General features: G+C 36.6%; 1 protein-coding gene across 1 annotated transcript in view; it reads right to left on the reverse strand.

Moving 5' to 3' along the window:
• Positions 1–24,042, reverse strand: part of THSD7B (thrombospondin type 1 domain containing 7B) — a 1,057,843-nt gene that overhangs the window by 98,212 nt on the left and 935,589 nt on the right. The window contains exon 16 of the mRNA XM_064382803.1: positions 8,104–8,237. Within this exon, the coding sequence (XP_064238873.1) occupies positions 8,104–8,237 (134 nt within the window). The remainder of the gene's footprint in view (positions 1–8,103; positions 8,238–24,042) is intronic.

A 24,042-nucleotide genomic window follows, 5' to 3' on the forward strand; every position in this document is an offset into this window, starting at 1 on the left:
ATACTTACTGGCAACAGTAAGATAATCACACTATTGTTAAGAATGATAAAGATTCAATCAAATTAAAACCAGTGTTATACCAGCGTATGCTGGCCAAAATGGATTAAAGTTTAAAAACATGGAAAATATCAAAAGCTGGCAAGAATGCAGAGCAATTGTAATTAATTCTTCTTTTTCTGCTGATGGAAGCATAATTTGTTTTGAAAACTGGTGAGCAATATCTACTTTAAAGCTAAACCTATACATACTCTGTAATCCAACAATCCACCTATATTTCCATAGAAATGTATACAAATGTATAGCAAACCAAAAACCAAAGCCAACTGAAAATGTTCACAGCAGTACTATTCATAATGAACTGAACTAGAAACAGTCCAAATGTTCAGCAAGAGTATAATCTATGAATATATTATGGTAAATTAATCAAGGTAAATGCCATAAAGTGATGAGAATGGATGAAATAATATGAGTGACAGTTACAAATATAATGTTGAACAAGAGAAGCTAGACACAAAAGAGTATATATGATTCCATTCCAATGAAGTTAATAAATAGGCAATACTAATCTAGGGTGTCAGAAGTCAGAACAGTGGTTACCTTTGGGGAAATGGTTAGTGACTGATAGGGACTTAGGTAGTCTTGATAATATTTTGTTTCTTGATCTCTGGGCTGTTTACACGGATATGTTCACATTGTTAAAATTCATCCAGCTGTACCCCTATGATGGGGGCATTTCTCTCTGTCTACATCACATTCCAAAAAGAAATTAATTTTATAATTATTTTTCAAAACTATTTAATAAAGACTATGTTCAAGTATCTTTTGCTAGCTGTTGGTATACACAGTTGTTTTTTGTTAGTGATTCATTTAGTCAATATTTTTGATAGCTTACTATATACTAAGTCCTCACCTGGGTGTTGGGGTACAGAAAGGAAATAGAGACAGACATGATCCCTAGTGTTATGAGTATTTTCTTCTAGTGATAATAATAAAGATGAAGATAAAAATGACGATGATAAAATAAATCATGCCATTTGCTGATCTAGCAATTCAGATACAATGTCAAGGTCAAGGAGTAAGTACTTTAATAACAATACGCTAAAGAACTTTTGGTGCTCCCCAGATTATGATATTCTAATGAATTACCCTGCACTTTAAAAGTTTCTTTTATATATACATTAAAATAGAAAAAGAAAATTTCAGGAACATTTCAAAGTAGCTGATCACACACAGAAAAATAAAACAAACTTTATGGGCTGCTAACTCATGAAAAGTTAGATATTGTATAAAAGAGGTTAGCAGAGAATGGTAGACAAAAGGTTTTAAGTAATGCCTTCTAATACAGGGAGGCATAGCATAGAGTACACTATGGACTTTAATTTATCCTGTGGTAGAAGTCAATAGTAGAAGGAAAATCCATGGACTAGCTTAAATGTCCTTTCCTAGACAAACTTAAAAAAGCTGGAGATTGCTTCCCTTCCTGCCTACACACTATCAGCTGATGTTCATTTATTATTTCACTGAGAAAGAAGAGGGAAGACTTCCGGTTAATGACATCCAGTGAATGTATGTATTAGTCTCCATTCACTCCCAGTATGCCACAAAGGCAACAGTAAAGAAATTTGTTACCAAAACAATAATAATAATAACAATAATAATGGAGAGGGAAAGGCATTACCCTACAAGGACAGAGAACATGAGAGAGGAAAGTGCAAGAAATGGAAAATAGATGGACTCCTGGTAACTCCTTAGCACATCTGAAAAAGCTGATAGTAAACCTTGAAAGGGAAACACCAAAAATAACTCCATTTACAACACAGAACAAAGAAAAAATTATGGAATTCATGGCGCCAAATGCCTCTGGAAATGGGGATGAAACTGAGGCTTAAAACCTGGAAGATTTATTTAAAATATCTTTAAGAAGCATCCAAGCCCTTAGATCCTTTCCTCTGGTCCATGGAGAGGATTGTCCATCCCCTCCCGCCACTGGTAATTGATGGTTTACTCTCTGGAGAGGGTCACAAAAGGGTGTTAGGACTGGAGAACACCTGATGCACCTGATGGAGACAAGATCCTGAAAACAGAAGCTTAAGTAAAAGTTTACATACTGCAAAAATTACCATAAAGTTAGTGGCTTAAACAATGCAAATATATTATCTTATAGTTCTGTAGGATGGAAATACAACTTGGGCCTCATGGGCTAACATCAGAGAGTCAGGCATCAGCAGAGCTACACTCCTAGGGGAGAATCTCTTTCCTTGCCTTTTCCGGTTTCAGAGCCACTTGTATTCTTTGGGTGACCCCTTCCTCCATCTCCGGAGGCGGCAACATTGACTTTCTTGGTACCTGGCTTCTATAGTCACATCTTCCTCTCTTTCCTGTCTCGCCTTCCAATCTTAAAAATCCTGTGAATACATTTTTCCCATTGGACAATCTAAGAAAATTTTCCCATCACAAGGTCCTTGACTTAATCACATCTGCCAAGTCCCTTTTGTCAAAGGTAACATATCTATAAAGTCCAGGGATTAGGATGTGGAAACCTTTGGGGGCCATCATTCTGTCTCTAACCCCAGCATTCCTGTTTCACTAGGTTTCCAGAATACTGGCTGATATGGTTACATGTGGTGGCCCCAGCCAAATCTCATTTTGAATTGTAATCCCCAGGTGTTTAGGGAGATACCTGGTGGGAAGTTTCTCCCATGCTGTTCTCATGATAGTGAGTGAATTTTCGTGAGGTCTGATGGTTTTATAAACGGTAGTTTTTCCTGTGCAAGTTTTTCCTCACTCTCTCCTGCCACCATGTGAGAAGATCTAAGTTTCCTCAAGCCTCCTCCACCATGTGGAACTGTGGATAAATTAAATCTCTTTCCTTTATAATTTACCCAGTCTCAGGTATTTCTTTATAGCAGTGTGAAAACAGACTAATACACTGGCTGTTAGGATTATCTATTTCACACATGATTTAATACGAGGCTTTACTGGGTATTCTGACAAGCCCGAGAGTAGACTTCAAAATATTTAAATTGAGGGTGTTCTCGAATGAAAATGCAGTTATCCACTACATATCTTGCATCATCAATTTCCTTGCCTGTCTCCCTTCACTCATCACCTCACTTCTACTCAAATTCACTGCAAAACTGCTTTAAGGCATTGTCTATATTTGCTATCTCCACTTTCTTCCCTCCTCGCCTCCTGCCTCCCTGATTGTTACCTCTTGAACTCACTTAAATCACACTTTTACTACCATTCCAGAGAAACCTCTTATTGAGATCAACAGACTCCCCATTGCCAAACTCAATGGTCAATTCTTATCTCAGTAAACCAAAGAGCATTTGAAAGAACTGATTACTATATCCTCTTGACTAACTCTCTTGTCCATCTTCTCATTTTCTTTGTTTTCCTTCTATTCCAGTTTTTTTTTTTCTTAGTCTCACTTGTAGAATCTTTCTATTCACTCTAATCTATGAATGTTGGAGTTCCCCAGGACTCAATTTCTTCTCAATATATACTAAATTTATAAGCTAATGGTGCCCAAACTTATATTCTAAATCTCTCCTCTGAACTGGATTGTAATAGCTCAGTAGGAAAGCTACTATCACCTCAAATTTAATGTGTTCAAAAGCTAACTTTTGATTTTTCTCTCAAACCTGCTTCTAATGTTCCCCAACTCAACAAATTATGCCATTATTCCTAACGTTGCTCAGGCCATACTACCTAACAGTTATTTTTGAGACTTCTTTTTTCCTCTACTCTGCAGTCATTTTATCAGCAAATGCGTTTTCTGTACCTTCAGAATATATTTCAAATTTGACTTTCACATCACCTTCACTTTTACTAAATCGATCCAATGATTAACTTGTTTCATCTGGAATTCTGCAATGGCCTCAAAACTGTATCCCTTGCTGTTCTACACTACACTCTGAAAATACCTTCCCTATATCCAGTTAGGCTCTTTTCAGATGTAAACAAGAGGCCCAGTGAGGTGGTTCATGCCTGTAATCCCAGCACTTTGGGAGGTGGAGGGGTGGATCGCTTGAGGTCAGGAGTTCGAGACCAGCCTGGCCAACATGGTGAAACACTGATTCTACTAAAAATACAAATATTAGCTGGGTTTGGTGGTAGTCACCTGTGATCACAGCTATCTGGGAGGCTGAGGCATGAGAATCACTTCAACCTGGGAAGCGGAGGCTGCAGTGAGCCATGACTGTGCCACTGCACTCCAGCCTGGGTGATGGAGGGACACTCAGTCTAAATAAATAAATAGATAGATAGATAGCTGGATAGATAAATTAATTAATTAATTAAATAATGTAAATAAGAGCATGTCATTCCCCCACCTCAAACCTTCCACAACTTCGTGTTGCAGTTAGAATAATATCCAGTCTTTATCTTGTTTGAGTACTAACACTAGTCATATGGAACAACTTGTTACTCCTGCTTTTTATTCTCCTTTTCCCTGGAATTCTCCTTCTACATATCTTCACACTCATTCCGGTCTCTCACTATATTCAGGTTTGTGCTCAAATATTTTGCTGACTATCTTGCCAAAATAATACCCCTGATAACTCCAACCCAGTTTTGTTTTTCTTTTTTGGCATTTCATAGCAAAGACATTTCATTGTATATTAATTTAGGTGTTCATTTTTTATCTCTCTACTGTGATTATGACCACATCAGACCAATCTGGTTGAATTTTTACATAACAAAGTTGTGAGTTGTTTTTCAGTTGCCATGGGTCCCTTACACTAAAGGTTATGAAACCCTACAGGCATGCCCAGATGAACCAAGCACCAGTGGAATGTGAGTACTCAGACTGAGAAGAAGGACTAAATTAAGAGGTGGATACTGCATGGCAGGATGTAAGATCAGTCAGGTCAAGCCCCTGGCATCACGCCATAGGAGGATCCAGTCAAATCATGTCTTTTAGCATTATTTTATTGCAAGATCTAATCAGATTATACCTTGTTATTTAAGCTTATAAAACATGACACAGCCCTCATCTCAGGGAGACAGAGTTGAGCATTTCCTCCTCCTGTCTCCTTGTCAACTGGCTTACAAGAAACTTGTTTTGCTGCAAAACCTGGTGCTTCAGTGTTTGGCTTTCTCCTTCATGTGAGTAAATGGACCAAATTTGACTCAATGACATTATACTGTCAATTCTTGGAGAACAAAAATGTTATTCACTATTTTATCTGATGTGCTTAGAGCAATATCTGATACATAGAAGGCAAATATTTATAAATATTGTTTGATTTAATAATTGATTCTAGTCATAGATAAATCATGAAGATGTCCTCCAGTTAGATATTGCATAGCAGGATGTATCTTCTCATTACAAGGTTTTAAGAAAGAGAACAGATAAGCTATTTCATTCATTATAAGGCCTTATTAAGGTCAATAATAGTTTGGAATGCAAGGTAACTGGAAGATCTGCTTCACATATTTAAAAGTAATTCTGTACATACAGCATGTTACATTGTGAGTATGTATATTTTCTAGGGCTACATCCATGGTTTGAATGTGTCTCCCAAATTTCATGTGTTAGAAACTTAATCTCCCAAATGTGTATGTTGGTTGGAGATGGAACCATTGGGACATAATTAGGATTGGATTAAGTCATCAGAGTGGAGCTGCCATGATAAGACTGGTGGCTTTATAAGAAGAGAAAGAGAAAGACCTGAGCTAACATGCAGGCTGTTACCCTCTCTCCATGTAATGCCCTCCATTTTGTTTTGATGCAGTACAAAAAGCCCTCAGCAGAAGCTTCCACCATGTGAGAAGGACATAAATTTTCGGGGCCTGGGGAAGAATAATATGATTTGGATGTGTCACTCTAAAATTCATGTGTTGAAAATGTAATTGCCAATGTAATAGTACTAAGATGTGAGGCCTCTAAGATATAATAGAGTCTTGAAGGTGGAACCCTTATGAATGCCATTATTCTAGTATTTGAGCTATTTCTAATGCAAGTAAGTTTATTCTTGAGGGAGTGGGTTGTGATAAAAGCAAGCTTGGCTTATTCTTGTGGTCTCATTCTCACATGCTTGTTTGCCCTTCTACTTTCCTACCATGTTATGAAACAGTACTAAAACCCTTGCCAGAAGCTGCTGCTATGTCCTTGGAATTCCCAGCCTCCAGAGCCATTTATTTTCTTTATAAATTGCTAAGTCTCGGGTATTCTGTCATAGCGAAATAAAAAGAGCTGAAACAGCTCCCATAATAAAATACCACAGACTGGGTCACTTAAATGACAGAAATTTATTTTCTCATAATTCTGGAGACTAGAAGTTTGAGATTGAGGTACAATCCATATTTTTTTTTTCCTCCAGAGGCCTCTCTCTGGTTTATATATGGCCATCTTCTCCCTGTGTCTTCACATGCTCTTTCCTCTGTGTATGTCTGTGTCCTAGTCTTCTCTTCTTATAAGGCCACCAATTAGAATGGATTAGGGCCCATACCAATAACCTCATTTTACCTTAATTGCCTCTTTAAAGATCCTATTTATTTCCAAATGGTCACATTCTCAGGAACTGAGGGTTAGAACTTAGATATATGGATTTTTTGGGGGGGTGGGATAGGGAGTGTAAAGTATACAATTCATCCTATCATAGAGTAATACTTGATAGTTATACTGTTTTTATTATATCAGGCTTTGTAGGTTTAAGCTGAGGCTTATGACTGAAAGGCCTTCTTGTTCAAGTGTGTTTTCCTCAATCAACCTTCCACAATTCTGTCTGTAGCAATTTATTCTCTTAAAGCTTTCTTTTTCTCCTGAGATTTTCCTTGAATAGTTCTAAAAGGCCTGAATAGGATACAAGTGAGATGCCACAGCTCATTTACATATTACTTTATAAGCTAGGTTGGTGAACTGTTTTTCAAAACCATGAGAGAATAAGACACAAAGACACAGGAGACAGAGATTTTGAAGAGAAAAAGGTAAAAGCCCCAAATTTGCAACAGCCTAAGCATATGAGTTCCCAGAAGAAAGAACAATGAACAAAGGGAAAGAAAGATAATTTGTCTATTAGCCATTTGCTTGAGCTGGTGAAGAGAAGCATCTTTATAGTTTTGACAGCAGCTCTTTCTTTCAACATGACTACCAGTGATTTTGCAACACTGATACTGTCATAAATAGTGGGTATATACTGAATTATTGAATAAAGTACATTTCACAGGTGTTCAATAACAATTAATGACATAACTAGGCTCTGCCTTGCAACTGACTTCCAATAGTTAACTCAATAGGCAGCTACCTGATTTGAATACTGACTGTCCATTTGGAACACAGCTTCCTAAATCTGACAAAATGAAACACTACGCATGGGCAATAGTTGACTAAGCTACGTTTCTTCTTTATTTTACATATGAATCATTATGCATTAATATTGTAACTTTTGCTGTTTTAAATGTCTAATGTTCATTGCCATTATCCTCAGTTGGTAGGGGCATTGTTCTTCTTTCTTTCAAAATCATTTCTAAATAAACCATCTATTTATTTTTGAAAGAAAGAAATTTACAAAACAAAATTTTGAAATTTTGAAAGAAATTTACAAAACAAAAACTTTAAACAGGCTTCCTCAGTAAATAATAGAGCATTCACTAAATTCTCTCAGAGATGTGTCCTCTTATATTAAAATGTATTGCTACTGTTCATAGGTATTCTCAGACTTTAGTTTCCAAGGCTAATCATGGGGTTTAAATTAACCTTTTCAATTATCAACATCCAAAGTTAAAAAAAATGTTCATTAATTATACTAACCATAATGCAAAAAAGAGAAATGGCAACTCAGAATCTCCTAATTCGTTAAGAATGATGGCCATTAATCAGTGGAGTAACACCAGCCTGTTCCAGGCAGGTGGTTCTCACAGCAATATTGTTTGCAAGATATGCTAAAGGATTGTGGCTCCACTGCAAAGGGAACCCCGCTACACACACGGCAGGTTAGGATGCATATATTTCAATGAATATTTCAAGGATGAGCAAAAACCAGAGTATATGTTATGAAAATCAGAGTGTACTTGGATAAACATCACTGCTGTTTTTATAAAAAATGTATAAGTTCCATTTCCCCCTATTTCCCAAATCTCTCCATTTTCACACACCTGATTTTTCTAGATTGTGTTCCTCCTCCACAACGCAGGGACCTCAGCTCATTGTTGATTTTGCATGAAGACCAGTGTTCTACAACCCAGGAATACTGATTGCACTCACTGTAACATGGGACTGCCTCATGCACCTGTCAAGAACAGGAAAGAAAAAAAAATTATGTGGAACTATCCAACTTATAGAAAAATATCCTATCTTTTAGTAATGCTTGCTGAACATAACCCAAGAAACTACACTCTGGCCCAAACAGCCAAATTACTTTCCCAAGAAGCAAGATAGATTTGGCTTCTCTGAATTTATTGACTTGTCTAAAGAAGCATACAGGGGAAATCAACTAAAATATGATGGTATGCTTACAGAAGAGAACAAAGGACAGTCATTTCCTAGTGCCAAGAATAGGAATTCCATTATCATTTCATTTCCTCAAAGAGCTCACACAGCATCTATTAGATGGTCCAGCTCTCAATTATATGGTATATTATATTCTCAGATGTACTTTAACATGTCAATTGAAACAAACATATATAAGGAAAATTATTCTTTAATATAAGAGGTTCTTATAATGCATAAGAAAAGTGGTATTATTTGCACCGGAAATTTCTTTTTATGCCCCTAAATGATCAATGCTAACGGGCAATCATTTAGCCTCCTGGGTATTGTGGCGTCATATAAATTTAGCTATATGTAGGATGTTTTCAGAGTGTAGCTAAGACACACACACACACACACACACACACACACACCCCAAGAGAAATACTGCTAAACTGTTAGTGGCTCTGCATGATCATTGACTATGAATATTTCCAATTTTATGGTGAAAACAATGAGTAAGGTAAATGAATTCTTAGGTTACTTCCTATACGTTTATTTGTGGCGATTTTTTTGTGTGTGTGTGTGAAACTGTATCCCAGTGGGCAGCCAATTGAGTTTGTCTGCCTCTTTGTGGCTGCATTTCAATTGCATTTCTCCTTAATATGGAGCACAGCGCTCTTTCTAGGTAAGAAAAAGAACACTGTTCCAATGCATGATCACAAAGATGCCTCAATTAAAGGCATGCTTACAAAGACTGGTTCTACCTATCACCAGTGTAGTTAATTTATGCTTTTCCTTTTAAATAGTAATTTAAGTCTCAATGCTTTCCTCCTCTTGCCTTTCTAATTCCATAAAATCGTAAATAATAACGAAGCTGCACTATCCAAATAGAACCATTGTTTGTATGTTTTTACTAAATGCAAGGGAAAGCACTATGTAATAGGATAATCAAAAAACAAGACTGGAGCACCATCAGCATGTTAGGTGGAAATCAAATGAGAAAAGGTGATTTGCAAGACTACCTCTGAGGAATCACAAATAATGTCAGAAACTATTTTTAACCATCTGGTTCTGCTTGGGTCTCTTACTTAGAACTCACAGGAAGAAGATAAACCACAAAGTAACAAATATGTGAGGGCAAAATGAAAGGAGATGGGAAAATAGAAGTGGAAATGGGTGTGTGGAAAGAAAGGAATTAAGTAATGAAAGGATCACATTTCATGCTGTGAATGCTGGCAAGAATGGAATAAAAGGGTCAGAAGCAGTTCCTACATTAGAATAAGAAGGTGATATCTTATATCTGAGAAGTCTTTCCCATAACAGTCATAGGACAGTAGATGTAAGAGAAGAATCTATAAAAAAATGAAGAGGCCGGGCGCGGTGGCTCACGCCTGTAATCCCAGCACTTTGGGAGGCTGAGGCAGGAGGTCAAGAGATCGAGACCATCCTGGTCAACATGGTGAAACCCATCTCTACTAAAAATACAAAAAACATTAGCCAGGCATGGTGGCGCGTGCCTGTAGTCCCAGCTACTCAGGAGGCTGAGGCAGGAGAATTGCCTGAACCCAGGAGGCGGAGGTTGCAGTGAGCTGAGATCGCGCCACTGCACTCCAGCCTGGGTAACAAGAGCGAAACTCCGTCTCAAAAAAAAAAAAAAAAAAAAAAAATGAAGAGACAGGACCCCAACCAACCAGATACTAAGAAACTGAGCTGATAACAGCTGAGGGTTTTGCTGATCTGACTGCATCACGACAATGATGCTTTCACCGAATTTATGGTTTCATTCTCTGAACACTTTAATATATATTAATTTAAACAAAGCTTTTTGGATTTCCCCTGAGATAGAAGACAGCATCTCTGCCAAAGTATTTTGTACAAACAGGGGGTGGATGAAAAAATTAAACTGAAAAGTAATTTATCCTATATTTCATGCATGAATTTAAGGGCAAATGGTTGAGATAACCTCTCTGAAATGAAAATATTTTTTCTAAAGCTATCAATACTAAGAAGAATTTAGATTTTCACCCTCCCTCCCATATAAAGCCCCAAACTCAAACTGCAAATGAAAAACTGTTTGTTTAGTTGCACGTACCTTTGGTATAAACATTGGCTACCTGACCATGTATTAGTTTCTTGCTTACATTCTTTATGCTCCAGTTGTCTGCACCTGCAGCAGGATAGCTGTCTGAAATGCCAAGCTATTGGAAGACAGGGAACAGGTCTGTGTAGGAATATTTTGAGCTACCTTCTTGAGTAACAGCATAAAAACAATATCCCTGAAACAAGATTCTCCATTCTCATGGAATTACTTGAAAATTTTCCCCATATGTGTCTATCATTTAAGAATTGTTTATGCTGTTCGTTCTAGACAACCAATCCTTATTCTCTTCCTTCAAAGCCCAAGTAAACCCCATCACAACACAAGGCCCTTCCCCTGACCCCAGTTAGCATTTCTTTGGCACCCAGCAACAGTCTCAGTTTTAAGCAGACTTGTGGCCAGATAATAAAGTCAGGGTGCACATGTGCTGGGCAGTTGTGTTGTTAGGAATACATGGTGGGCTGTTGGAGGAGCAAACACTCAAAAAAGTCATCACCTGGACTCCTCTGTGTATCTCTTAGCCTTTTATGACTTTAGCTCTTTATCTCACCTTAGTCCCCAAAACTATATGTCTGTTTCATACCTAAAATAATACTGGGTGGATATGCTCAGAGAGACGCAATTTGAACTCTCCATGCCAACATATGCTTCTGGTCCTTACCAAAGTTACACTTAAACTGTCAGCATTTGTTTTAAGTGTCTACTGGGTAGAAAATTCTGTCTTCACAGAAGGGAGAGGCTGTGTTTTCATGATACATATTTTTCACAAGACATAAGGTAGAGGGGAGGCTATTAATAAGTACTGGTTAAACTGAAACTAATTATTGAAGGGATCCAGGTTGCTAAATGCCCCTTGTTTAATTCTCTAGAGAAAACAGGCCCACTCCATGAAATGAGTAAGGGATATTTTACAAAGCACAAAAGATGATAAGAAGAAACAAAAATAAAAATATTTTCATTCTATTATGGAACTTGGGTGAAGAACAGCAATCTCACTATGTCATTGAAAAGTGTCAGTTGATGATTTTCTTGTTGGGAAAAACAAAGCTATCCTTTAAGAATTGTGAAAAATGTCTCCTTAAAGCCTTTGTTCAACAGGCAAGGAATCTTACCTAGAGGACCAAAAACACCCACAAAGGGCAAAAAGGCAGCAGGGCATTCAAGAATAAAAATTAACTACCCCGATGCCCAGTTCCTTCTCCTGTCAGTCTTTTATGCTCTGCCTATTTTACATTGCTGTATAGTTGGTGCTTATTATAGTTTTATAATGGAAATGTGTTGCCGCATGGACTTTATCAGGGAATCATATGAAAATGTTCTAAAGGAGAGAAATGAGCCATGGGAAAGTTAAATGAAAACCATTCTGAATGCAACAAATTAGGAAAAAAATAACAAGGCTTAATAGGGCCATAGATGCTAAAAAAAATGCCACTGAAAAGTCCAAATCCTCTGAGAGAGGTAACATTTCATTCTCCTAGTAATGAGTCCTATTTGTTATTTCTTCACTGGGGAATCGTGTTTTTATAATTTTGCCCATTCCAGAGTCACATCATAAACTCATTCACTGAGTCAGTCTTTTAATATTTATTAAATAAGCCTCTACTCATTATAATTGATCAATTTAACTAAGTACTACTTTCTGATACTGCTTCTCTAGCTACAGACTGACTTCTCTGCCATAAACTTGGAAGCAGGGACTCACTGGGGTTTCACGGAAGTCATTCTTGTATGTCAGAGCCTTAGGGTTCAAAGGCTCAAATAAAACAAATAATCCTTTTCAATAACGACATTACAAAAAAATAGAAACTTTACAGCCTCTGCCTTTCTGTAGCAATAAACCTTTACTCTAGTGAAGCTGCAAGTCAAGAAGCAGTAGAAGCCTTCAGGCTTGATACTTCCATGCTAGGCACTGTGGCTACTCAATAGAACTTGGAAGTCAGTTCAAAGACCCATCTGGGATCAGAGATCCTGGCAAGTCAAATTCTATGTCTATTTCATTGGACTGTTAGGGGAAATGGTCTCTAAGAGCACTGATCTAAGTAAAGCACTATGGGATTGCTTCTCCAAATGGTGTGAGCTCATTTCATAAGATGTCCAATTTTGCCTCTCATCAGGCCTAGGATCCCCATCCCCTAATTCAATGAACTTACTCCTAGTCATTCTATAGCTGTTCATGCTTTCTGTCTTTTCTCATTAATGGCTTACACTTTCCCTCCAGGTGGGTTCCCCGGGCTATACTCTCCCCCAGTTTACCACATTCTGGCCTTTTTCTTATTCAATCAGAAACTAAGTTATGCTTTCCTCCTTTTGGTTGATCTAACTGACTGGAAAGGATCACATTTATACAAAGAACTGGTGCTTCCATTTTTATCAGTTATGCATTTCTATCTGTTTGTGTACAATGTAATACTTCCAATGCTAAGTTTCAGTCCTAACACAGTCATACCCACAAGATGTACAAATATGCCCATTAATAGTGCCTGGTCAACAATAATACCACAATAATACTGTGTGAACTTTATAGCTTATGTAAGGTATTCTGTGTCTTAAATCTTGGTCATCACACTCATTGTAGTTAGACAAGGTTGATATAAACCTTACTTATAGGAAAAAACAAACACTAAAATTTGAGGGACGCTAATGCCCGCGCTCACATTGAGACAGCGAGATGCCAACTCTGGAGGGGCCAGTGGTGCACGGGCTCTGTCTGTTTAGTTTGTTCAGGTACATCACTACCCTCCGAGAGATACTACACATCTTTTCAATGAACATAATTCTAATAGTTCTAAATTCCTGAAAAAGGAAAGCCAGAAATAGAATTTTCAAAGTTGCCTATAAATTAGATGATGCCTGTTACTTTATATAGAAAAACAATCTTCCAAAAGCAATTTATTCTTAGTCTTTGGGTAAGGAGATGCATTTGGCAATTTCAAAAGTCAAAAAGTCATTCAGTAAACTAACTTACATATCTTTTGGAAGGTTACAATTATTTGTGGAAAGATGGTTGGTTAGGAAATTTCTAGAGACATTTTTGAATTGGTATCTGCAGGAAAACTATTATGTCTGTGGTGTGTACTCTTGGTCGCGCAAGAGGGCAGCATTGGGAATTGGGTATTTCTGGAGATCCCAGGTCCAGTGATCCTGGGTTATTTACCTCTCTTGATTACTGTCTGTTTTAAGTCAGATGCTCAAGCCCTAGGCCCAGGTTATCCTCCTCTTTACAGGCATTTTCACACACTAGATTTTTTAACTACACAGAAATTGAGCAGATGTCCTCAGAATATTATGAGTTTCCCATCATGCCTGGTTTGTTAGGAATCATCTTGGTTTTAAATATGCATTATGTGTTCTCAATTATGATATAAAGAAGCCAAAAATTACCTAACAATACTAAATAAGCTTTATTTAACAAAATTTATTAATAAATAAATTGTTGAACTTTAAAGCCAATGGGAAGTTTATTAGAATAATAACTTCAGTAGCTGCACTCCTCATTGCCTAAGAATAGTGATTTGTAATCTGGATGTGCAGCCCTTAAGGACAAGAGCATTATTGCAAGGAGTCCATGAACATTTCATATCTTAAACCTTGTCTGTAGTCTCAATGAATAACATAATCTGAGGCATGTTGGTGTCATCTCTTGTCAAATGAATGTAGGCACCATTGTGATTAATGAAATTTTAATTTCATTTGAAGGCAGTTCTGAATTTGAATGAGCTTTTCTTCCCTTAGGCACTTTCCTAATTCAGGCTGACTAAGAGTATAAGGCCTTCATATAAAAAATGCAGGGAACTGCTGCCTTTACATATAAAGAAGAGAAGAAATTAACTAACAAAAAGGCTATGCCCTAAGAACACACTGCTATTTATATATACATATAATAGACCTTAAGAAATCACTTTCAGAAGAATATCTTTTTGAAGAATAACTTTTTCTGGATTCTTTTTTTTTCCATTTATATCTTTATATATTTTTATGTTTTGATTATTTCAATGATTTGGTTGCTTTTTTATTATTTAATTATTTTTTATTATTTATTTTAATATTTTAACTTTCATTTTAGGTTCAGGGGTACATGTGATGGTTTGTTATATAGGTAAACTCATGACTCAGGAGTTTAGTGTATAGGGTATTTAGTTACCCAGGTACTAAGCATAGAACTGAGCTCTGGACTCTTTACCTTTCATTTTCTAATGATCTAAAGGACTTAACCCTTGCCCTCTGGCCTGAGTATCACTGATGATCTTAACAGCATGGGGTCCTCAAAATGAAGCCAACACCTACTGCCAGCTAAACCATCCATGTCATCCACAAAGTCTTATTTTCTTTGCCATGTTGAAAGTACTGAGACTTAAATACATTCATAAGCTTGCATGTACTTCATCCCCGCTCCTGTGCTTCCTGACTCTTTCAGTGATGTTGCACACAGTGCTTCTTCCCACTACACAACGTATTTAACAGAGGGAAGCCACAAAGTCCTCATCTCAAAGACCATAGTTAAAGCTACGCTATCTGCACTGATGTAGTTTAGTTTATTTGTAATGGCAGATATGTAGAAATTCCTTAGTTTTTTAATGCATAATATTATATTTCTCCCCATAGTGGATTTATATTTCTTATTGTGCATAGTTTAAGTGACTATGAAAATAAACTATAATTTTGAAGTGAACTGCACAGTAAGGGGTATTCAATCATCAGCAACATAAATTACTGTTTTGCAGTCCTATAAAGTGCACAATATTCTACAAGGCAAGTACTAAAAAACATTTACAGACACACATTTGAGCATTGATCAGACACCTTCTGTATTTTTTTTTTTTTTTTTTTTCAGAACAGAGGGAGCATGTTGACATAGGCACTTGGGGCAGGTTGAACTGTAAAGCCCACATTCTGTTCCACAGCACTATGCAAACAGTCACAGCAAATAGAATGAAAGAGGGAAACTTACTCCAGAGTCTAAAACGCCTTCTCCAGTACCCTGGGAGATGCTTCCCACTGCCATGCTGTATTATGGCAAGAAATCAGATAGGATTTTGGAGATTGTTCACAGCATGCCAGGGACTTCAGCCATGGTGGTTTTTCCAATTTTCATAGAACAGATTGTAGTTATCAATCAAGTTCAAGTGAAGAAAAGCAATACCATGCCAGCTATAATTGATACTCTCAGAAAATATTGTAAGAGCTGAATTTACAGGTCTTCAGAAAGAGGTTATGGATAAATCTTGAGGACACAATGCTAAGTGAAATATGCCAATCACAAAAGGACAAATACTGCGTGATAGATTTAGGTGAGGTATCTAAAATAGTCAAACTCATCGACACGGAGAATAGAATGGTAGTTGCCAGGGGCTGGAGGGTCAGGGAAATAGGGAGTTCCTAATCAATGGATATGAAACTTCAATTATGCAAGATTAATATGTTCTAGAGACCTACTATAGGATCCTGTGCCTGTAGATAACAATACTCTATTGTACAATTGATAATCTGTTAAGAGGGCTTCATGCTAAGTGTTCTTATCAGAATAATTTTTTTTTTTAAAGTTATGTGTCTCAGAAAGGTTGGATTGCACCATGGAAACCTATCAGAGAAAGAATACCACTGCTTTTTACCATCTAAGAGATACTGTTTAGAGTCTAGTGCAAGAATGGGTAGATAGATAGATTGAGTGAGTGAGTCTGGGTCCCTGAATATGACCACCAGAAATCCGATGAAAACAGAAAACTTTCTATCTCTGCTGCAAAAAGAGCATCTGAAAAAAAAGACATATCTGCCTTCTGGCAGGCAGAAAAGGCTCTACATGTTACAGGGATGAGGTGGGGTTAAAAGCAGAGATTAGTTACTAGATCTCAGTCCTAGAAACATGTCCTAAGGTTAAGTAAATCAGAAAGGTATGTAGCGCTGTTTAGGATTTACCAAGAAAAGGAGGAGAATGAGTTTAAGCCTCAGGCTTGCAGCTTTTTGTTACCTAAGAAATAAAGGTTTGGGGAAAACCTTTACTTTCCTTATGGACTTTTGCTGGAAGGAGGCTTGATACAACTCCCTGTTATTCTCTGTGGTTAAGAATTTCATGCTATTCCTATTCTGTAGGATGCATGCAAGTGTCTCCTTACTCAATATATGCAAGAAGGCAAGAAGCTTATAGAGCAGGCCCAGGAAATCAATATAATTTGGATTATAAAAATGTGATTGTATAAAGAAGCAATATAATTTAAGGCACACACTCCTTAGGCAGAGAAATCCTACATTTGTATCACTGGACTATTAAATATAAACAGACAAGGATGAGTAGCCCTAGTTAGGATTAACCTAATATGAACTACTATACTTTGAAAGGGAGATTTGTTAATCAGTCAAGCAAACTAACCAAAATCTGAATGTAATTCTCACAAACTGTACACAGGGCCATGATGTGTACAGAATAAAGTCTGGAGACTGCAGCTAGCTGGGATAAGTAAATGGGAAAATGTAATGTAAAATACTCTTTGTGGGCAATGAGAATTACTAAGACTTCTAAGATTTATATTGTGAGATATTCCAAATAAAGTTTAGGAAAGAATAAGTCATCTTGAATGTGAGGGAGATGAGAGTGTCTGAAAGGGCTGAGAAAGGAGGAAATTGCTATGGTCGCAGAACGAGGTTATAGCTACGGAATGATGATCATCACTATTACTATTTCACAAAGCTTCCAGTATATAACAAGGAAAAAGAAGCACCAAGATTTAGGAGTGACAATCAAAGAGACAGTTGAAACATCAGTGCTACTTTTTGGGATCATTTAAAATTAGTATATCCTAGAACTTAGGAACATATTCAAATTTCCTGTTTTTCACCAGGAGCATTGTGAGGAAAAACACAAGAGAGCGGTGCCTCCCAAGTGCCCTGAATGCCAGGGAGTATTGCTAATGAGAAGAGCAGCAGACACTCTTGGGTATTTGCAAAGAAAATTTCTTCATAACGTACTTGCCATCTTATTTCATCTTATGTCGGCTTCCTTGGGATAAATCTGATGTCATGTATGACCTTAAAAGCAATCTAGTCTTTGCAAGTTTTGCTCAGAACTTACCAATATTCACAGTAGGCAAGCACAAAACTGGATCTGGCCTGAATTCCAGGACTGTGTCCAAGAGGGAAGCCGATAACTGGTAAGAAATGCCTCGTTACGACTTTCTTATCATGCAGTGAGAGCTCCAGGCCCACCAAGCTATAGTGTCTTAATCAGCCCTGAAAATAAAACTTCCCTACTCTGAAACGCATCAGAGTTCTTATATATCACTTATTCCACAGTCTATCAGGAAGCAAAAGAGGACAGAACAAAAGAATAAACTAGCAAAAATGGCCTTTATTCTGTCTAGAAAGTCTGATTTTAGAAAAAGGAAAAACATATGAATTGCAGTCTGCAAACTCCATTCCTGATGTGGCTAATTTCTAAATGAGTTTGTTATCATAATAAGAGAAGGGAGGAAATGGCTGCATCTTTTTATACAAGAGATAAAACAGATTATTACTTCATTGTAGTTTGGGGAAAAGAGAAAAATGAAAATAATGATTATAATATAGCCCTACAGAGACTTTTCCACAGAAGTGTTACAAACATACACACACACACACACACACACACACAGAGTGAACTTTTTCTTCTCCTGTAGAAAAGTACAAATGTATGAAGAAGCAATTCTGAGAAAGCATTGTGCTATAACACGTTAAAATACAAGGCTAGGCCCAGTACAAAATGGCTTTTGAAAGTAGGAACCCTTAGTGTGAGTTCTTCCATAACATACCTGATATGTCTGGGACAAAGTTAAAGTGAAACATAGAGCCAGAAGTGGTGTTTTATAACCAAGTATGGCACAGCCTGACCTTTGCAGAAGTGTGAAGCAAAATTGATTGGATAATGGAATTCCTGCCACTCACTTACATGGTGATAAATTGGGATCTTGGCTCTGAGTTCCACACTAATTTCAACAGTTGGAGACTTTTATTAAGGACTAATTGAAAGCTGTTGCTTTATGGAATAAAGGGCATTTTATTGCAAATATTCTTCTTCTAGGCAGACAGTGAGGAACAGACAAAGACTGATACAGACCTTTCTGGCTCTTCACAAAATAAAAACAGATGATTTCTGAAGAAAAGAAGTTCATTTTAGGCTAACCTGTACCTTGCCTCCATTTGATTAAACTTCATTTGGTTGGCCAAAGAAAAGATTGCTGATGGTAAGGTAGAAGCTACTTTTAACAAAAGCAGATATTCCTAAATGCAATAAATAATTAAGACCACAAAATATGTTATTGAATGGTCAACTAACCCATTTATATAAAGTGGGCATATTTCCACAAACTTGGCCTTGCTAATAGCTTAAAACAGAAATACACACGTGTCTACAAACAATAAGAGCCTTCTCTGGTATTATTGAGAACTAAGAATTCCAGAAAACCATATCTTCTGCAAGAAAACCCCAGTCTCACCAAAAGAAAGAAAAAGTGTTTGTAAACCACTGTCCCTGGTTTATGCTCTGTGCTCAATAGGTTTATATATATATCACTATATATATAGTTATATATGGGTATATATAGGTATATATAGTTATATAACTATATATATGACTATATATAAAACTGTATATATAAAACTATATATATATAACTATATATATAACTATATATGACTAGATATACAACTATATATCTATATATATAGGTATATATATATACACACCTATAAGAGATGCATATATATAGGTATGTATATACAGGTATATATATATATAGATACACACACATATACATACATATCTATATATATACGCATATGTATATATGCGTATATATATAGATATGTATGTATATGTATATATATGTATATGTATATATATGTATATATATACACACATATATACACACATACATGTATTGTAAAATCAATAACAATGGGCAAAAGTTTTAGCTTCAGGTGATACTAGCATCATGGTTTGGTATAGGCATACTTTTCAGAAAGAATATTCATATTCAGTTCTGTGTTCATGCATTCATGCATTCATTCATACATATGTACATACGCACATGAACACAGAACTGAATATGAGTATGCTTTCTGAAAGGTATGCCTATACCAAACCATGATGCTAGTATCACCTGAAGCTAAAACTTTTGCCCATTGTTATTGATTTTACAAGATCAGCATTATGCATTAATATCAGTTTTAATTGCTTATAACTATAATCTATAGTGTCTAGATTTGAATGTTACTGGAGAGCAAAAATCTAAATGAATTCAGAGTCTTTCTTATATTTCTTAGGTTTAAATGAATTTGAAATCCTCTCATTTCTGAATCAATTCATGTTTTTTTCTCAGTACAGATGATAGTAATAAGACAATATTACCCCACTTTCCTATCCCAATTAAGGATGCCTTGAATTAATGTAAAAAATAAGCTTCTAAAAGGATTGACTTCTTTTCCCCTTAAAGGTAGGTAATATTTAAGGTGCTCAGCCCTTACTATGCATAACTAGAGGCAGATCCTGATGGCATGAGGGAGCGAGGCTCACAGTGACAGCTTGATTTCCCAGAAGGTGGGGACCATGTCTTGCACATCGTTTATGCTCCACATAGCATCTCTCTTGTGCTAGACTCATGATGGGCTCATAATAAATGCATGTTGACTGAACTCTAGGAAGTATAGAGCTTAGGGTTCTAGATCTGAGCTGGCTTCTCACTTATTGGGGGGTCTATCAAAATATGACTCGTTAGCAGGAAACACACTGCTCTGGATTAATGAGATGGCATCTATAGAGCAATTTAGGAGATGGGCAGCGTCAAGTACTTTACTTGTGTTGGATTCCTGTCCTTCACTATTGGATTTCTTGGTTGGATTCTATTAAATTGATAATGTGGTCCTCTTTGGGGATGGCTTCATTTCAATGATGGGTGAAGTGATCCTTTGTACTGTGTGAAAGATCATCTGTGGTCTGGTGAGAAGGGCAGTATGAAGGAAGCTGTGAGAGGTTTTACTTCAAGTTCCGCCATTGATTTTCTGGCAGCTCACTTACGGAATTCTTGGGGTCTAGTTTTTCTCTTCATAACCTGACATTAATACTTATCATTTTCAAGAGATGTATAGCAATGGTATATGAGCTTTAGAAACTTTAAGAGAATTTACTATAATAAGTAACTTTTTGTTTTAGTAAGATTATGATTAAGACAGGAAGTTGATGAAATTTTGGAGCTCAGAGTAAACTGATCATCAACTCCAACTTTCACATTTTCTTCATCAAAAATACACCTGTACTCCCGGCCGGGCGCGGTGGCTCAAGCCTGTAATCCCAGCACTTTGCGAGGCCGAGGCGGGTGGATCACGAGGTCGAGAGATCGAGACCATCCTGGTCAACATTGTGAAACCCCGTCTCTATTAATACAAAAAAATTAGCTGGGCACGGTGGCGCGTGCCTGTAATCCCAGCTACTCAGGAGGCTGAGGCAGGAGAATTGCCTGAACCCAGGAGGCGGAGGTTGCGGTGAGCCGAGATCGCGCCATTGCACTCCAGCCTGGGTAACAAGAGCGAAACTCCGTCTCAAAAAAAAAAAAATACACCTGTATTCCCACATAAATTAATCATTGAATACTTACTGACATTGCACCCTCAAAAGAAGAGGTGACTGAAACAGACACATACTTTGTGGTTGTATGGTTTCTCATCCTCCATTGCCCCTGATACACTACTGAGAACAAGAGATGCCCAATCACTAACAGCTAAGCCAGTAAAACAACCTCAGTCGTTCCAGAAATATCACTGCTATTTCTCATAATAGTATGATGAGGCAGGTACAACTCTATAATCATGTCAACTTTTGAAATTTCTCTTGAGTATGAAATGATTCCTCCTAAAAGAAGGAGTCTTTAAATTTATAACTAAAACATATAAAGTACCCTACATTGAAAGAATTAAAATCAAGCCATTAACTATTTATAAATCACTATATAAAAGGCAATAAGTTATTGATAAAAATATAAAGAGTACGAATATTATAAAAATCACTCTTCATTAAAAATAAATATCACTGATTACAATAGTCATGGATTATATACATTTTCAACAGTGGGAACTAGATCTCTTGTACTTACTCTTTTACTTACATAAATATTCACAAAGTTGTCCAACCATAACCACTATCTGTAATTCCAGAATATTTCCTCATCACTAAAAGAAAATCCATACTCATTAGCAGTCACTGTCCATTATATTCTTCCCCCAGCTCTGTCAACCCAGCTGCTAATCTACTTTCTGCTTCTATGAATTTGCCTATTCTGGAAATTTCATAGAAATAGAATCATACAATATGTGGCCTTTTGTTTTTGGCTGCTTTCTTTTAGCATAATATTTTCAACATTCACCCATGAACATATATTTCATTATTTTTTATAGCTGCATAGTACTCACTTGTATGAATGTACTAGTTTGTTTATGCATTATTTATTTTATGGACATTTTGGCTGTTTATACCTTTTGATTATTCACCATGAATAATGCTGCTATAAACACTTATATACAAGTTTTTGCATGAAGCTATGTTATCAGTTTTCTTGGTTATACACCTAGAAGTAGAATTGGTGGGTCATATGGAAATGCCGTGTTTACCATTTTGAGAAACTGCCACACAGTGTTCCAAAGTGGCTGCAACATTTTCCGTTCTCATCAACAATACATGATGATTACAATCACTCTACATCTTTACCAGCACCTACTGTCATCATTTTTATTGTAGGCATCTTTGTGGGTGTTAAATGATGTATCATTCTGATTTTCATTTATATGCCCCTAATGACTAATCTTTAGCATCTGAGCATTTTTTCTGCTCCTTTTGGCTGCTTGTTTATCTTCTCCAAGACGTATTTTGGAGAAATGTCTAAGTCTTGGGCCCATTTATCAATCAGGTTATTTGTCTTCCTGTTGTTGAGTTGTAAGAGTTCTTTCTTTATCTTCAACACTACACCCTTATCAGATGTATAATTTGCAAACATTTTCTCCCATTCTGTAGACTACCTTCACACTTTCTTGATGGTATCTTTTAATAGAAAATGTTTTCATTTTGATAAGGTCTAATGTATCTCTTTTCTTTTTGGTTACATAAGCTTTGTCAATTGCTTAATCCAAGATCATAAAGATGTATATCAATGTTTTCTTCTAAGAATTTTATAGCTTTGGTGGTTATATTTTAGTCTTTAATCCACTTAAATTTCTTCGTATGATGTAAGGGGGTGATCCAAATTCATTCTTTGCATGCTGATATCCAGTTGTCCAAGCACCATTTGTTGAAAATACAGCCTTTCTTCATTGCATTGCCTTGGCACCTGTGTTAGGCTGAGCAACAGTACGGCAAAGATACTCCCATTCTTGTCCTTAAAACCTGTGAATCTTTTACATGTTTGCTATATAGCAAAAAAAGACTTTGTATATATGGTTAAGGATCTTATGTTAAGGAGATTGTCCTATATTATTTCAGTCAGCCAGTAACAATGAAAAGAGTCCTTATAAGAGGATCATAGAACGGTCAGGTACAGGAGAAGGGGGTGTGAAAATGATACAAAGATTAGAGTAATCTGGCCACAAAAACTGGCAGCCTCTAAAAGTTAGAAAAGGCAAGGAATAGATTCTCCCATGGAGCCTCCGAAAGGAAGTAGTCCTGCCAACACCTGGACTTTAGCTCTGTGAGATCTGTTTTGAACTTTTCACCTCTAGGACTATAAGATAATAAAGTTGTATTGTTTTATGCCACTAAGTTTGTGATAATTTGCTATAGCAGCAATGAAAAACTAATGCAGCACCATTGCCAAAATGATCATAAATGTTTGGATGTATTTTCAGACTCTCACTTCTATTCCACTGAGTTACAGGGTTATCCTTATGTTAGTACGACACAGTTGTGATTATTGAGCTTTGTCGTAAGCTTTGAAACAAAAAAGTGTAAGTACTCCAAATTTGTTGTTTTTCAAGACTGTTTTGGCTATTCTGTTTCCCTTGAATACTTTGCATGATATCAAGACTTCTAAGTTTATTAAGATTCTTATAAATCCAAACATATGGTCTACCCTGAAGAATGTTCCATGTGCAGTGGAGAAGGATGTATATTGTGCTATTGCTAGATACAGTGTTCAATAGTTAGATAGTTACTACGTTTAGCTTTACCTTTACTTGTATTCTTTGTTTTCTTTATACAGATTTGAATTACTTTCCAGTGTCCTTTCATTTCAGCTTGAAAGTCTTCCTTTAGTATCTAGTGTAGGTCTGGTTAGCTAGCAATTGATTTACTCAGTTTTAGTTTATTTGAGAGTTTCTTAATTTCTTCTAAATTTTCCATTTGCTGGATATATAATTATTGATTGACAGTCTGTTTTCCAGCATTTTAAATTTGTCTTCCTGCTGCCTTCTTGTCTTCATGGCTTCTGAGGAGAACTCAGCTGTTAATCCTAATATTGATACTCATTTGTTTATAATAAGTCACTTTTGCTGCTTTCAAGATTCTTTCTTCATGTTT

Source organism: Aotus nancymaae, unplaced genomic scaffold, assembly GCF_030222135.1.
Source record: "Aotus nancymaae isolate 86718 unplaced genomic scaffold, 86718_ANA_hifiasm-v0.15.2.pri h1tg000029l, whole genome shotgun sequence".
Classification (NCBI taxonomy): domain Eukaryota; kingdom Metazoa; phylum Chordata; class Mammalia; order Primates; family Aotidae; genus Aotus; species Aotus nancymaae.